A 13,143-nucleotide genomic window follows, 5' to 3' on the forward strand; every position below is an offset into this window, starting at 1 on the left:
CACCTCCTTATGGCTTAGCTCAAAAATCACCTCCCCCGGGAGGCTTCCCTGACTCCCTCTGGCCAAGTTCGTCTCCATGGCACTCTTTGGACCTCCATTACTCATCCTATTCATAGTCGTTGTCAGCCTACATCTGTCTCCTCCACCAAACCATGAACTGTACAGTCCAGGACTTCAGATAGTCCACAAATGTTCGTTGAATAAACGTCGTCCACGTCTCCACAAATCTAAGTCAGACTTACATTTCTAACATGTAAGTCTGAGCATCACTTCCTGTGTTCCTATTTCCTTCAAGTCCAAACTTGTGTCTTTCTTTGTGGCCTTATCTTGCAACATTTCTCTTTTTTCTACTCCGGAACACTGAAGTTCTTTTAATACCAAAATCAGTGTTCTCTCTTATCTAGCAGTTATTTTCTTGCTTCTTCCCCTGCTCCTCTTGGCTTGGCTAATGCCTACTGATCTTTCAGATAGTAAAGATTTATCAGGAAGCTCTCCTGGGCATCCTCCCTTCTCTCAAAATAGGCTAAGGGTCCCACTATGTATCCCATAGCACCTTGTCCTTTTCCAGTCGCAGCATGCGTAATACTGTTCTGTAATGACTTGTCTTCCTCTACTTCTAAATTGTAAGTTCTGTGTCTACCTTGCTTATCACATCCCCAAACATAGTACTTAGAAGGGAGTGGGTACCTGATACGTCTGTTAAATGAAGGTTAGAGGAATGAATCTCTCAAACATAAACCTGGTTTTCAATAGCTTTCCCTTGCCTTTAGAACAAAGCCTAATCATAACTTTACGGCATTTTGTGATCTGATCCCCATGTTTTTTCAGTCTCATCTCTTCCAAATCTACCCTTTGATCTTAGCATCCCACTCAAACTCTATATTACAGGTTAATTCACATGAATGAAGCTTCTCAAATGCTTCTTCTCCCATCTTTCAGTACTGGTCTCCCTTAGCAATACTGGTCTCTGTGCCTGGCACACTCTCACCTTGCCTCACCTCTTACTCCTCTTCCTTTTCTGGCTGACAGCCACTAATCTTTAAGTTTTCAGTTCAGATATCTCTTCTGCCAGGAAGCCTCCTTTGACTTCCTAAAATCAGCATTGGTGCCCTTTCTTGACTCCCCTTTAGTCTGGGCTTCCTTCTCACCATTCTGTTTTCCCAAGTAGATTGTGAGATGAGTCTGAACTGTGTCACTGTGATGACTCTCATGCAAGACCAGTGCCTGCACAGTGAGCACTCCAGAAACATTTGTGGAATAAACTATGTTGCCTGACTTTACTCCTTACTGTTGGCACGTGTCTTGTCTTCCAAAAGCAGATTGTACACTCCATAGAGGCAGTGAGCGGAGCTAATGATACCTGTGTGTCTCTCCCCAGGCCTGAGCTCAATACCTGTGCCAGTAAGCCTGATATATGTTGCTTGGAGACTATGCTGTCAGGCACTTGATAAATGTGTTAATTAGTGGAGCCTTGGCTTAAGGTCCTGGAAAGCCTGGGTTTTAGATCGTGGAAACCTTAGACACTGTTTTTGTAGAGGAGGCCAAAGCTGCTTTCTAAAACCCAGTGTTGAGAACAATGTCAGGCACCTGGTGCTTTCAACAGACATTTGTTGAATGAATTCTAGAGCCAAGGAACAGTGGGGCGGGTGGCAGACAATCCAGTGGTTATAAGATCATGCGTTCACATTCCAAACTCAAGACTGAAAATCTTGTCTACGGCCATGCCACCCTGAACAAGCCTGATCCCGTCTGATCTCAGAAGCTAAGCAGGGTTGGGCCTCGTTAGTACTTGGAAGGGAGACCACCTAGGAAGACCAGGTGCTGTAGGCATAAAAAAAATTTTAAAAATTAAAAAATTAAAAAAATAAGGGATTGTAAACTGACAAGGTCCTTGCAATCTGTGAGGTGAACCAAGGGTTGCCTTGCCTAAAAAATAAATAAATAAATTTGAAAATCTTGGAAAGCATGGACAGTCTTTTTGATAATGATTCAATGGCTTCAGACTCTAGGAAAACCAGTTTGCTTTCTCTGGTGAAAAAAAAAATAGTTGAACACAAATGAGATTTAAAAAAAAAAAATATGACCAAGTTAAAGTTGCTACCCTAATGCGAAATGCAGAAATAAACCCTAAATTGGCAACCACAATAGTAAATAAGACTCACATTGCAAATTCCCAAGAACTAAGAGCAGAAAAATGCAAAGACAAAAAGATTGAGGGGCAGCATTTTAATATACTAACACATGTGGTGTAGCCCAACATCATTGGAATACCCTGGGAACTGGTTAGAAATGCAGAATCCCAGGCCCCCTTCCCTCCTCAGACCTACTGCCTTCTAACAAGATCCTAGATGTGTAGGCACGTCCAACTTTGAGAAGCACTGGGGGAGAACATTTATTAATGTAGGGTTTTGCTCTTAAAATGTGCTTTGAGGTCAAAATAAACCCGTTTAAAGCATTACAGCTTATTATTTGCTCTATTCTCTCTACCTCTGAACAACACCGTCACATGCTTGTGTCCTTCTCTGGAACTCTGAGCCTTTCTAATGAATCCCAATGGCAAACCTCTGTATGTAGTTTTTATGGATTAAAAGTGGATTCCAAAACTTCCATCGCTGTGCCTTGCACAACACTCCCAGGAGGTAGGCTGTATGCTAATTTCCGTTTTCAAAGATGATGAAACTGGGGCCCAAGGAGGTTTCATGACTCACCCAAGGGGCAGCAAACAAAGTGGCATCTCAGTCAAAATGAGAACTCAAGCTTTTGTGTTTTCAACGTGAGACTCACTGAATGTTGATGTTTTTCTTTTTTATATAAGGTAGTTTTGTGCATAAGAGACTTCAAGGAAGAACATATTTGTAGATACCCTGTGTAAGTTGCTGAGTATGAACCATGCACATGTGGGCCCTGGGATTACGGAACTTAAAAAAAAAACTATCTAGTAGAGAGCGATGTTAGCCTAGGGGGTGCCTTGCCTCGCCTGGCTCCCATACTCCTGCTAAAGTCCAGGCTGGAAAGTTCTGCAGTCTGGGGCCTCAGAGCCACATGGGGCTTATAGTTTGCTCACAAGGGCTATGAGTGGAGAAGAGCTGGGATTACCATGGATACAGCTATGGAGGAAATGTGGTGGCTTCTGGATGACAATAACTCATCCTAAATACATGTGGTGTGCTTCATTGGATTGAATTTCCTGATTAATTCCAATTTCCCTGGAGAAAGCTGGAGCCACTCAGTGACTCGGAAATGGTTGAGACTGTAGATCTGGCACTGACGCCAATGTGCTTCATCCTACCTTGTCTGAATTTAAAATTTCTCTGTCAACCCCAACTGAACAAACACCCAAAATGGAGTCTGTTCAGTTCACCTGTCTGTGTGGTGATTCTCCTAGGGCCTTCTAGAGAATGATAGCCAAGATGGCTGCTTAAATCTTTCCCCCATCCTCTCAGACATGCATATTCAAGGGGACATAGTCATATATGATTGATAAAAAACAAAAAGATGGTGCACTTTAAAATTCCATGTGAAAAGTATTGCTTTTCTAATGTGCTTCTACCTGCTCACCAAGCAGTGCTACAAAGGGTAGAGTCATGAGGAATTTCAGGCTGAAGATGTTTGGGATTTTAGATGACACCAGTGCACCTTGCACCTTGCACCCTGCTCTGCAGCCCGCATTGTTTGTGGGCTTGGCCTAAGGCAAAACTATGAAGCATCCTAATGAGCAGAATTATACAACAGGAATGTATGTGCATATTTGACATAGCTTCTTCTCTTGAGGGGTGGCCCTCGGCCTATAACCCAAGGGTGAGGGAGAAGTCCAGAGAAGAAGCCTTTGTTCCTGGCTGCCAGTTTTTCCACAGCCTCTATGGCCCCAGGGACCTGCCCTGCTCTGCGTGGGCCCGCAGAAGCCCTGCAATTTCCACATGGGCGGGTGATTTCAGAACGATGGACAAAGCTGTTCGGCCAGCCTACAGGGGAGAAAGAAAAGGAAAAACAAATTTTATCCTGTCTGCCTTCTGCCCCAGAGAGGAAGGGTGAGTTAGGAGTAGTGGGCATGCATGGAACATAGAAGTCTATTCCGAGCATCTAGCCACCCTAGGAGTGGAGGAAATTCAAATGGCATGAGGATCATGAGAAATGGACCCCATCCATGGAAACAACATTCACTCCTGAGAAATTCGTGTCAATAGAAATAAAATGTCACTTGGTTTTTAATACATTTTTTAAAACTGGAAAACAGAAAACATTAAATAAAATAATCCTTTCATTATTCCATTACACTGACCTAAATGAAAGTTAGCATTTCGATATGTCTGCCTCCAGTCTTTTCTCCTATGCAAATTTATTGTTGGTTTTCAGATAGAGGAATGATATAAATCTACTTCTATTTTGAACTTACCATGGTATGCTGTAAGATTTTTCCCTGTTCATACGTAGTCATCATAACACAAAACTTTTCTTATTGGCTGTATAATATTCCATAATTTACTCAACTATTTCCCTCTCTTGGAGACTTCGTGGTTTCCAAGTCATCATAAACTTAGTGCCAAAAGCATTTTCCCATTTCTAATTATTTTCTAAGGACCGATGCTTAGAAGTGGGCTCACAGCACAGAAAGACATGCCCCCTTTGACCTCCTGGCGCACGGTTTCCCTGGTACTCGTCACGCTGCTGCGGCAATGCAGGCAGCTGCTGGGACCACTGCCTGGAGAAGCTGTACTTGGAGGGGCTCTAGAGTGCAGGCAGCACCGACCGTTCTCTCGGGGAGACGAGGGGAAAAGCCAATGTGACGTGGTAGCCGTTGAGCCTTGTGAAGGCAGCCACAGTCTCATGAGTGGGCTCAATCCGATATTCAGAATTCTGAAATCCAAACATCTCTAAAAACCACTCATTTGAAGGTAAAACCCAACCTGATGGTGTGAATATGTTTACATTTTGTTGCATAAATATTAGGGTTTGATCTTTGGGGGGCACCCAAGATCCTCCCCCAGATTGTTTTCTATTCTACTGTATATTGTGGGGGATTACTTCCTAAATGCGAAAAATCCACAGAAGCAGGTGGGCAGTGTTCACACTCAGCTTAAACTGCAGTTTTTTCTCCATGTACCAGGATGGAGTCCAGCTGCCATCAGAACTCCGCCCCCCGCCCCCTGCCCAACACACACACACACACACACACACACACACACACACACACACACACACACACACACACACGTAAATAGCTATAATGCACAGCAAGAAGCCAAATGAGCCAGAAGAGGAAGCTCGAGCTCAGGAGAGAGGATAGCCAGGGTGTGTGTGTGTGTGTGTAGGGCAGGGGGAGCAGAGGAAAGCCATGGAGTGTCAGCAGGACCCCGAAGGATGGCATATGGGCTTCATAAAACGTATGAAGTTCTTTCCCTGAAAGCCCTCACGACTGCCTGAACTTCCCTTTACCACCCTTTTAAAGTTGCATTTGTGGGGTTATTTGATAAATCTCTGTCTCCACAAGGTCAGGCCCTGGATCTGGCCTGTTCCTGTGGCCCAGTGTGCATGTCCCAGCTCCTGGCCTTGTGCCTGCTCTTCAGTAAGCACTCAGTATGCACTGCTGTAAGAGGGAGTGGTGGCATTTACCTGGGATTCTTATACTTTGGATTCTTATAAGAACCTCTGATGGTTTTGTCTTGTATATAAATGTAATTTATTTAGCATAGACATTAAAGATAACTTTCTGAAAAAAAAAAACCCAAAAAAACAGAAGGAGTGCTAGATGATCACAGAGAGGTACTGTATTCATTTTAATTTGATGAAGAACCCGAGCAACCTAAATCCTAACGAGCGTCTTCTTAGATTGGGCCCATCTGGAATAAAGAGAAGATTTAAAGCAGAGGAGTCTCATAAAAGCCCCACAATGGAAGAGCCTGGCTTTATTTAGGCCTGTCCTCCTGCACTCGAGATGTCATTGCTGTGCTTTGTCAACTTTGAGGCTCCAAATAACCTCGAAGATAGTGTGATTACTGTTATTATGGAAAAGAGCCACAGGGTCAGTCCCAGAGGACCTTTGAACAGGACCCATGTGGAGATGACACAGCCTGTATCTGTGGGCCCCTCATCTGCAGGCATGGAGAGTGGGAGATCCCATTCAGCTCAGGAAGTGTGGCCAAAAAGACCACCTGGGGAGGGTGTGTCCCTTAAATGCTTCTGCAAGAGTCCTGGGAACAAGCCCACTGTGTGGCGCTGCAATGGGAGCCAGGTGTGGCCAGCCGCTGCTAGGCGACACTGCAGGCCTAGAGACAAAGGGGCTGGGGCAGCCCCCACACGCACGCACAGGTGTGTGTGTGTGTGTGTGTGTGTGTGTGGCGAGGTTCTCTTTCGACATGACAAGAACCCATTATGTATCAGACAACGACAAACAAGGCGTAGTATCTTCCTTTAGGATGCCTTCAATTTGATGGGTGTTTCAGAGAGCTGCCAAAACCAAGCCTTTCAAAGGGTGAGCCTCTGGGGCCTGGGGCTCAGTTCTCACCACCACCTCCCCGACCTCATCACTCTTGCAGCTCCCCCCACCCCACCAGATGCTGGGCAGCTGATTTCTTGAATTACTTTCTAAACCTAGGGAGCATGCCTTGCTGACTGCTCTGGCGGTTCTGCATTTATATCGACCACTAAATGTTGGTAGGATGAGAGAAACCAATTTCAGAACATTAATTCTCTCAGTTTTTAAGGTTATTCCCAAATAATCCCTGCATCCAATCTCCGTAGGAAAGGTGAACAATAAAACGATATGGACTCTGCCCCTCAGTGTAAAGCTTGAGGCATAGGGCTTGGTGCTGGGTAGGGCCCCAGTCAGCAGTCAGTCCCCACCTCTCACAGAAATTTCTCATCCAAGTCGGCCTTGGGAACTTTGGGCGTGAATCCTGAGTTGACCCTGACTGGAGCAGGCAGCATGTGACTGGGTGGTGGGGGTCTAGAACTCCTGCACAGCTTGTGCTCACTGGGCATCTCTAACCCTCTCTACCTTCTGCTACGACAAGCTTGCCAAGCCATTTTTGGTTAGCTGTCCAGTTTCTCCCTTCCAGGCTTCGAGCCCTGCCCCGAATTGCAGGTAGCCCGGTCCTCAAACCCAGCCTGACTCTTCCCCAATGCAGAACTTGACTGAGATGGCTGTCTGAGCCCACCTGGATTTCAGCACTCGCCAACATAAGGGTTTCTCAACCATGGCACTACTGACAATGTTGGGCCAGATCATTTGTAATTCTTTGTTGTTCCTGTGCATTGTAGGATGTTTAGCAGTGCTCTTGGCCTCTACCTACTAGATGCCAGGAACACCTCTCCTGAATTGTGACAAATTCAGATGTCTCCAGACATTGCCAAAATTACCTCAGAATGAGAACTACTGGACTAAACCAGGTATGTAGACCGCTTGGCTTTGACCTTTGGGGGCCAGTCTCCCTTTGATTGGCTCTCTTACCTAACTCCAGACCTTCATGCTTCCTATTCCCTCCAGACTCTGTCTGCAAATGCCAAGGACCCTACTTGTTAATGTAGTAGTTGCTTCATTTCAGCTCTCACTGTTGACCTGTTCATAAAAATTACAGTTACCACCAACTGAGTGCCTCTTAGATGTCAGATACAGGCTGTACAAACATTACTATATTTAGATAATGTCTATTACTGTCCCTATTTACAAATGAGCATACAGAGACTCCGAGTGGTTAGGTGAATGGGCCAAAGGCACACTGTCACTGATCCCAGTTTCAAACCCATGAGTGTTTAAAGTCCGTGCTTCTGACAGTCACCGGAGTTGTCACAAGTACCACACAGCCCTCCTGCCATAACTCTTCCTCCACCTCCTGCAAGCAGCCATTTAGCTCTCTCTCATCTGTGACAGATCTCCACAGGTATCCAGGAGATGCTCTCAGAGTCACTGCTTGATTATCCCAGCTAACCGGGGACTTCCGAAGCTCATGCCCCTGTCCCACAGGCCTGCTCTCTCAGGCCTCCCTGAGGCAACAGGAGTGCTCTTTCCTAAAAAGGCCCTGGGCCTGTTCCAGATTAAGGGGTTGTCTCCTTCTCCCTCAGGGCGACCTTGCAGGGAGCTCATTAACACAAATAGGAGGCTCTTATTTCCAGCAGCCGATGACCATTCCCACATGCATTTCAAGAGGGTCTGTGCTCTCTATCTCAGAAATAGCTTTGGAGTAGAGCTGAGTTCACGGGTCCTGAAGACCGTGGACTGGAGTGCCTGCTGCCTGGTGTGTGGTTTGAGGGACCTAGCAGCTTGAATCACTCACTGATGGAACAATCTTGGATAGTTCCCTCATGGCCTAGTAAGAGGGGCCGTCTCTGGGAAAGGAGGGGACTCTTTTCCCCTCCCCACCCAGGCCTTTACTCCTTTTGAACCGTGGATGTTAAAAAAATACAGAGAAGTCTGTTTAAAGCATTAAATTATAGTGCCAACATTAAGGACAATGCAGTCAGACCTGATCTTGAATCCCTGCTTCGAGAATCAGTATCTTGTGACCTTATGATAGTTACATAAACTCTCTAGGCCTCTGTTTCCTTATCAGTAAAAAATGTGGATCACAGTATCTGCTTGACTGAATTATTGAGAGGATTAGTGAGGTAATGCATGGGAAGAGTGTAGCTCTTACTGCAATGATCAGTCATAGTATCACATGACTGATTTATTTATTCAGCTATTTGATTCATTCATCTAATATGTGGCAGACACTCTACTAGGTGCAGAGGATTTACTAGGGGACCAGAGATGTGGACTCTACAGTGTGACAGCAGTGACAGTGATGCAGCTGTGTGATCTTGGGTATGTCACTTAACCACTTGGTGCCTCTGTTTCCTTGTGAGCAAATGCGAGGTATCAACAGAGTCAACCTCACAAGGTTGCCACGGTAAATGCTTAGTATGCTACCTGGCACCGAGAAAGCACTTGATACATGTAAACTATTATTATAATTGTCATCATCATCGTCACCATCACCATCATCATTATCATCATTGCCATCACCTTATAAGGAAGTTTATTTAAGAACCATGTGTTTGGCACTGTAACTTCAAGAAGGTTGGCTTTATGAAATGGGTTACTCTGTAAAGTGGGTCACTATCAAGGAATAGACCTAATTTACATTTGATTCCTTCATCTAGCCTTTCAGGAGTCCCCATGGATGGCAGAGGTTCCCCATCCAAGCTGCTGCCTTAAAGTCCACATGCTGTCATTGTGGTGACTAGATGAGGTTCAGGGCCAAGGCCAGGCATGGGCACAGTCCCTCATAATGGTGTGAAAGGCTAGAGTTTGGGGTTTCTCAGCTCCAAGACTCCAGGCATTCACCATGAATCATCTCATTTAAATCCCACAACAGTGTTATGAGGTCAGTTCTGTCGCTACTGCTATATGGTTCCTTGAGTTCTGCTGGCTGGCAAGGAATGTCTCAGGGAGGGAAGTAAAACATTCACTTGTTAATTTCCTGGAAGTCTCACCTTGTCAGTCAGGCTGCTGTCGCAGGCCGGGTGTGCCAGAAGCAGCCGCACCATGTCAGCATTGCCATGGCGACAGGCCAGCATGAGGGCCGATGATCCATCATGGTCCTGCAGGTTGACATCTGCCTGGCAGCTCAGTAGCGCTTGAACCATGTCCTCCCTGTCATGACTGACTCCCAGCATCAGCGCAGTCTGGCCTCCCTGCACACAGAGCACAGAATGGGTGAAGCTGTTGCCTACGGGGAGGGACCTTACTCCAGCCTGGGTGTGCTCAGGAATGACTTTTCTGGAAAATGTCCATTGACCTTAATTTCCTTCTGCCATTGGTATGAGACATCCTTCTCTGCCTGACAAACTTCTATTCTTCTAAGACACTAGCTACATCTTCTCTAAAGCCTTCTACCAATTCCTAGGCACTGGATTCATAACACAGAACTTACCACTTGGCATCACAGCCTGTTAATCTCTTTCTTGTGGACTGAAATTTCTGATGGCAGGGACTAAGTCTCTGTATTTCCAGTGCTTGGCAATAAGCATGCACTGATACGTGTCAAACGATGGAATGGAATAAATGAAGGACATGACTTCTTACTGCCTGTCCCAGCCTGACTTCTACCAGGAAGCCTCAGTCATCTTGAAATACCTCTGGTATTTTCAGTTTAATGACACTCAGGACCCTCTTGTCTCAACAAGAACTCTGTTTGCACGGTCCTATGGTCATTTCTGATCCATGCCCACTGATAATTTATCACATCCCTGAGATCATCAGTGGACATGGCAATAGACTTAGAGAGTGAGTCCAAGCTCTGGTTCTGCTGTTGCCTCGTATGTGATCCTGGCCACTTCGCTTGTCTTCCCTGAATCTTGGTTTTTCTTTTCTTAAAAATTAAAATAATGGTCTGTCCTATGTATCTCATAGGGCTTTTGTGAGACTCAAATGAGATAAAGGATATAAATATAATATTATACAGTGGTAATTTTTTTTTATTACAAATTGACCATCATTTCTCTGAACAGATTTTCCTGAATATACATAGTCTTCCCATAGGACTCAATTATGTTTGCCCTCCTGGTTCTCCTGGGTTCCAGGCAGGTCAGGCTTGTCCCTCTGACTAAACGTCAGGTTTTGTAAGGTGGTAGAAATGAGGCAAGGATTGTTTTCTCTTCTTTCAGATCCCCCGTGGTTCTGAGCACAGTGTCTTACAAGTAAAAAGTGTTAAGGACATGTTTGCTGATGTGTTCACTGATTAAAGTGCCAATCTGTAGTCACAGATGGATTGTGTTTCCCTGCCCAGAACTCTAGGGCTTCGAGAAAGAGGGTTTGCAATTGGAAAAATCCTAGCTCTGCCGCTTATTACCTACATGAATCTGGACAAGTTAACCTCTTGGTGACATTTCGTGATCTGGTAAAAGGGGATTCATTAACAATATTACCTGCCTCATGGGGTTGTTGTGAGATCTGAGCACTAAGCAAATGTTAGATAAGTGTTAGCTATTATTATCTTTATGAAGGGTAGAGATAATGTATGACAAATGCTCAGTGTGCAGGAATGCATTATTAGGTGTCCTGGTTCTCCATTTCTCTGGAACCCAGACAGATCTTTCCAGAGAAGGCTGTTTGCTTTTAGATTTGTTTATACTCAGCCCTAAGGTTGTTTACTGAACTAACCAGGCCATGAGGTTTCCATCCAAACCCCTCTCTCCAAGTGGTATTATAGCTGGATGACATATGCAGATTGTCTTCATGTCTGCCCCTCTGTCTGACTCAGAGCCCCTTCCTTCCTTACCTCCCTCCTGGTCCAGTTCAATACAATTTAATTCAAAGATTGTTTACAGAATACGGCTATATGCCAACTGCTGTGCTAACCCTGAAGGTACAAGGAGAAATAAGTAGCTTAGCTCAGAACACTCTCAGCCTCCCTACTCACTCCTATTTAACATTGTATCTGCACCTCTCCTCAACAAAAAGCCACATGGGGAGCTGAAGGGAGCAGCTGCAGTTATGAATTCTCATCACTCCTTCGGTGACTTGGAATGAGTCCCTTTACCCTCCTGGACCATCAATTTCTTCTCTGTAATAAAAAGGTGTTGGTTTTGTTTGTAAGTAAGCATCCTCTCTTGCAAGAGGCCTAATTTAGAAAAAAATAACATGCTTATGGGAAACATTATTTAAAATGAAAAGTTTATTGAGTTGTATGGAGTAGGAGTTGTAGGTGGGTGAAATACTTTGAAAATCAGAACGTGATCTACATATTTCTGTTTCTTGCCATCAATAGGATTGCTATTAGATGAAGTGTGCAAAGTGACTTTGCCACCAGGTTAGGCTACTGTCTGCAATCACTTTGGTGGGGTGAGGGGGAGCGAGGTTAAGATATCGTTGGGAGACAATTTTCCATGTGTCTCTTGGCTTTCTGCACATCTTGTGAGTGAAGCGTTATCTGGCCTTTTGTTCTAGACTATCTTTTTAAGGATGTTTATACAGTGAACAGCCTTGGAAGATAGAGATAGTGTGTTCTCTAGAACAGAGGGTAGACATGCTTACTGACCAGTATAAAAGATTCAAGTTCTTTTATACTGGTTCCTCTCTACAGGGTTCCTATCTAGTAACACAACCCACTCGGTGCACAAATCTGACCCTCTCGCACTACCCTATAGAAATGAGGAATTGAGATTTGGGAAACTGGTGTAAATACCGATGCTGTGGCTGCTGCTACTGCTGTGAGTAATTCACTGTTCTTTGTCTCTGGCATAGGAGTCTCGTGTCATCTGCCAGCTTCCATGATACTATAGCATGCTAATTTGTTAGCTTTAAGGTAGAGTACAATCTCAGACCCTTCACAGTTCTTGATAGTTAGTCTACCATCTATGATCACTCTAGGGGGAAAAAAGTTGAATGCACTCTACTCGCTCTTGTATTAGTCAAAGATGGGTAAGTGGCCTTTTGAGGAGACCCTGTTGTTACATAAGGACACTTACTGGGTCAGGACCATACTCTTACTCTGTATTCTCAAGTAGACAGGTCCAGAAGCTGAACAGAAATACCCCAACCCCCTGAACCGCTTTGTAATTCATGATTAAGGTTCATCTTAATCATAAATCTAGAGCAGCCAACTTGCAAATCATGCTTCTAGAGTATCCAACTGGCAAACGCCTTCTCAACGTGCTAACTGTGGGAACATTTGGTTTGAGAAGTTGAGTCTAGGTGGAATTTGCCCAATTTCAGACTAGGACATAGGTTACAAGGTCACTGACCTCTGTCCCAGCCTGTCTGGGTCTCAGAAGCTTTTGAGGAAACAAATGGTCAGGCTTTGGACAGACACCATTTGGAAGCCTCAGCCTTTTTTGGGTTAAAAACTCTACTTGGATCTGCATGGAATTTCTTACCTCACTGGCATAATAAAACTGGGAGGTTCTCACATTTATTAAAGATGAAGTCAGGTTCACACCTCATACCTGGGTAGCTTGGATGTTCACATCTCCTTCTTTTAAGAGCTTCCAGACGACAGCCATGTCTTCATCAGTCTCTGCAGAAGCCAAGGGAGTGATCATCACGGCGGTATATCCAGCTTTGTTCTGATGGTTCACATTGCAGACGCCTGCAAGAAGAGCAATAAACCCTGGAATAACTCTCAAGGGGCCAGAAGCAAGACTGCTTTAGCCTGGTCAACAGGA

The 13,143-nt window shown here is 44.8% G+C and overlaps 1 protein-coding gene and 1 non-coding gene across 7 annotated transcripts in view; one reads left to right on the forward strand and one right to left on the reverse strand.

Moving 5' to 3' along the window:
• The first annotated feature begins 1,711 nt into the window (after nt 1-1,711).
• Nucleotides 1,712-1,830, forward strand: LOC120581037 (5S ribosomal RNA). The gene has a single exon (XR_005647140.1). It is a non-coding gene; the product is annotated as a 5S ribosomal RNA (ribosomal RNA).
• Nucleotides 1,831-2,211: 381 nt separating this feature from the next.
• KANK4 (KN motif and ankyrin repeat domains 4) overlaps nt 2,212-13,143 on the reverse strand; it is a 68,887-nt gene continuing 57,955 nt past the window's right edge. For all 6 annotated transcript variants that reach the window (XM_039887954.1, XM_039887962.1, XM_039887971.1 and 3 more), the window contains 3 exons: nt 12,925-13,067; nt 9,472-9,672; nt 2,212-3,962 (listed from right to left, as the gene is read on the reverse strand). In XM_039887954.1, the coding sequence (XP_039743888.1) occupies nt 3,858-3,962; nt 9,472-9,672; nt 12,925-13,067 (449 nt within the window). In that variant the 3' untranslated portion in view covers nt 2,212-3,857. The remainder of the gene's footprint in view (nt 3,963-9,471; nt 9,673-12,924; nt 13,068-13,143) is intronic.

The sequence above is a fragment of the Pteropus medius genome, unplaced genomic scaffold (assembly GCF_902729225.1).
Source record: "Pteropus medius unplaced genomic scaffold, Ma_sr-lr_union100, whole genome shotgun sequence".
Lineage (NCBI taxonomy): Eukaryota > Metazoa > Chordata > Mammalia > Chiroptera > Pteropodidae > Pteropus > Pteropus medius.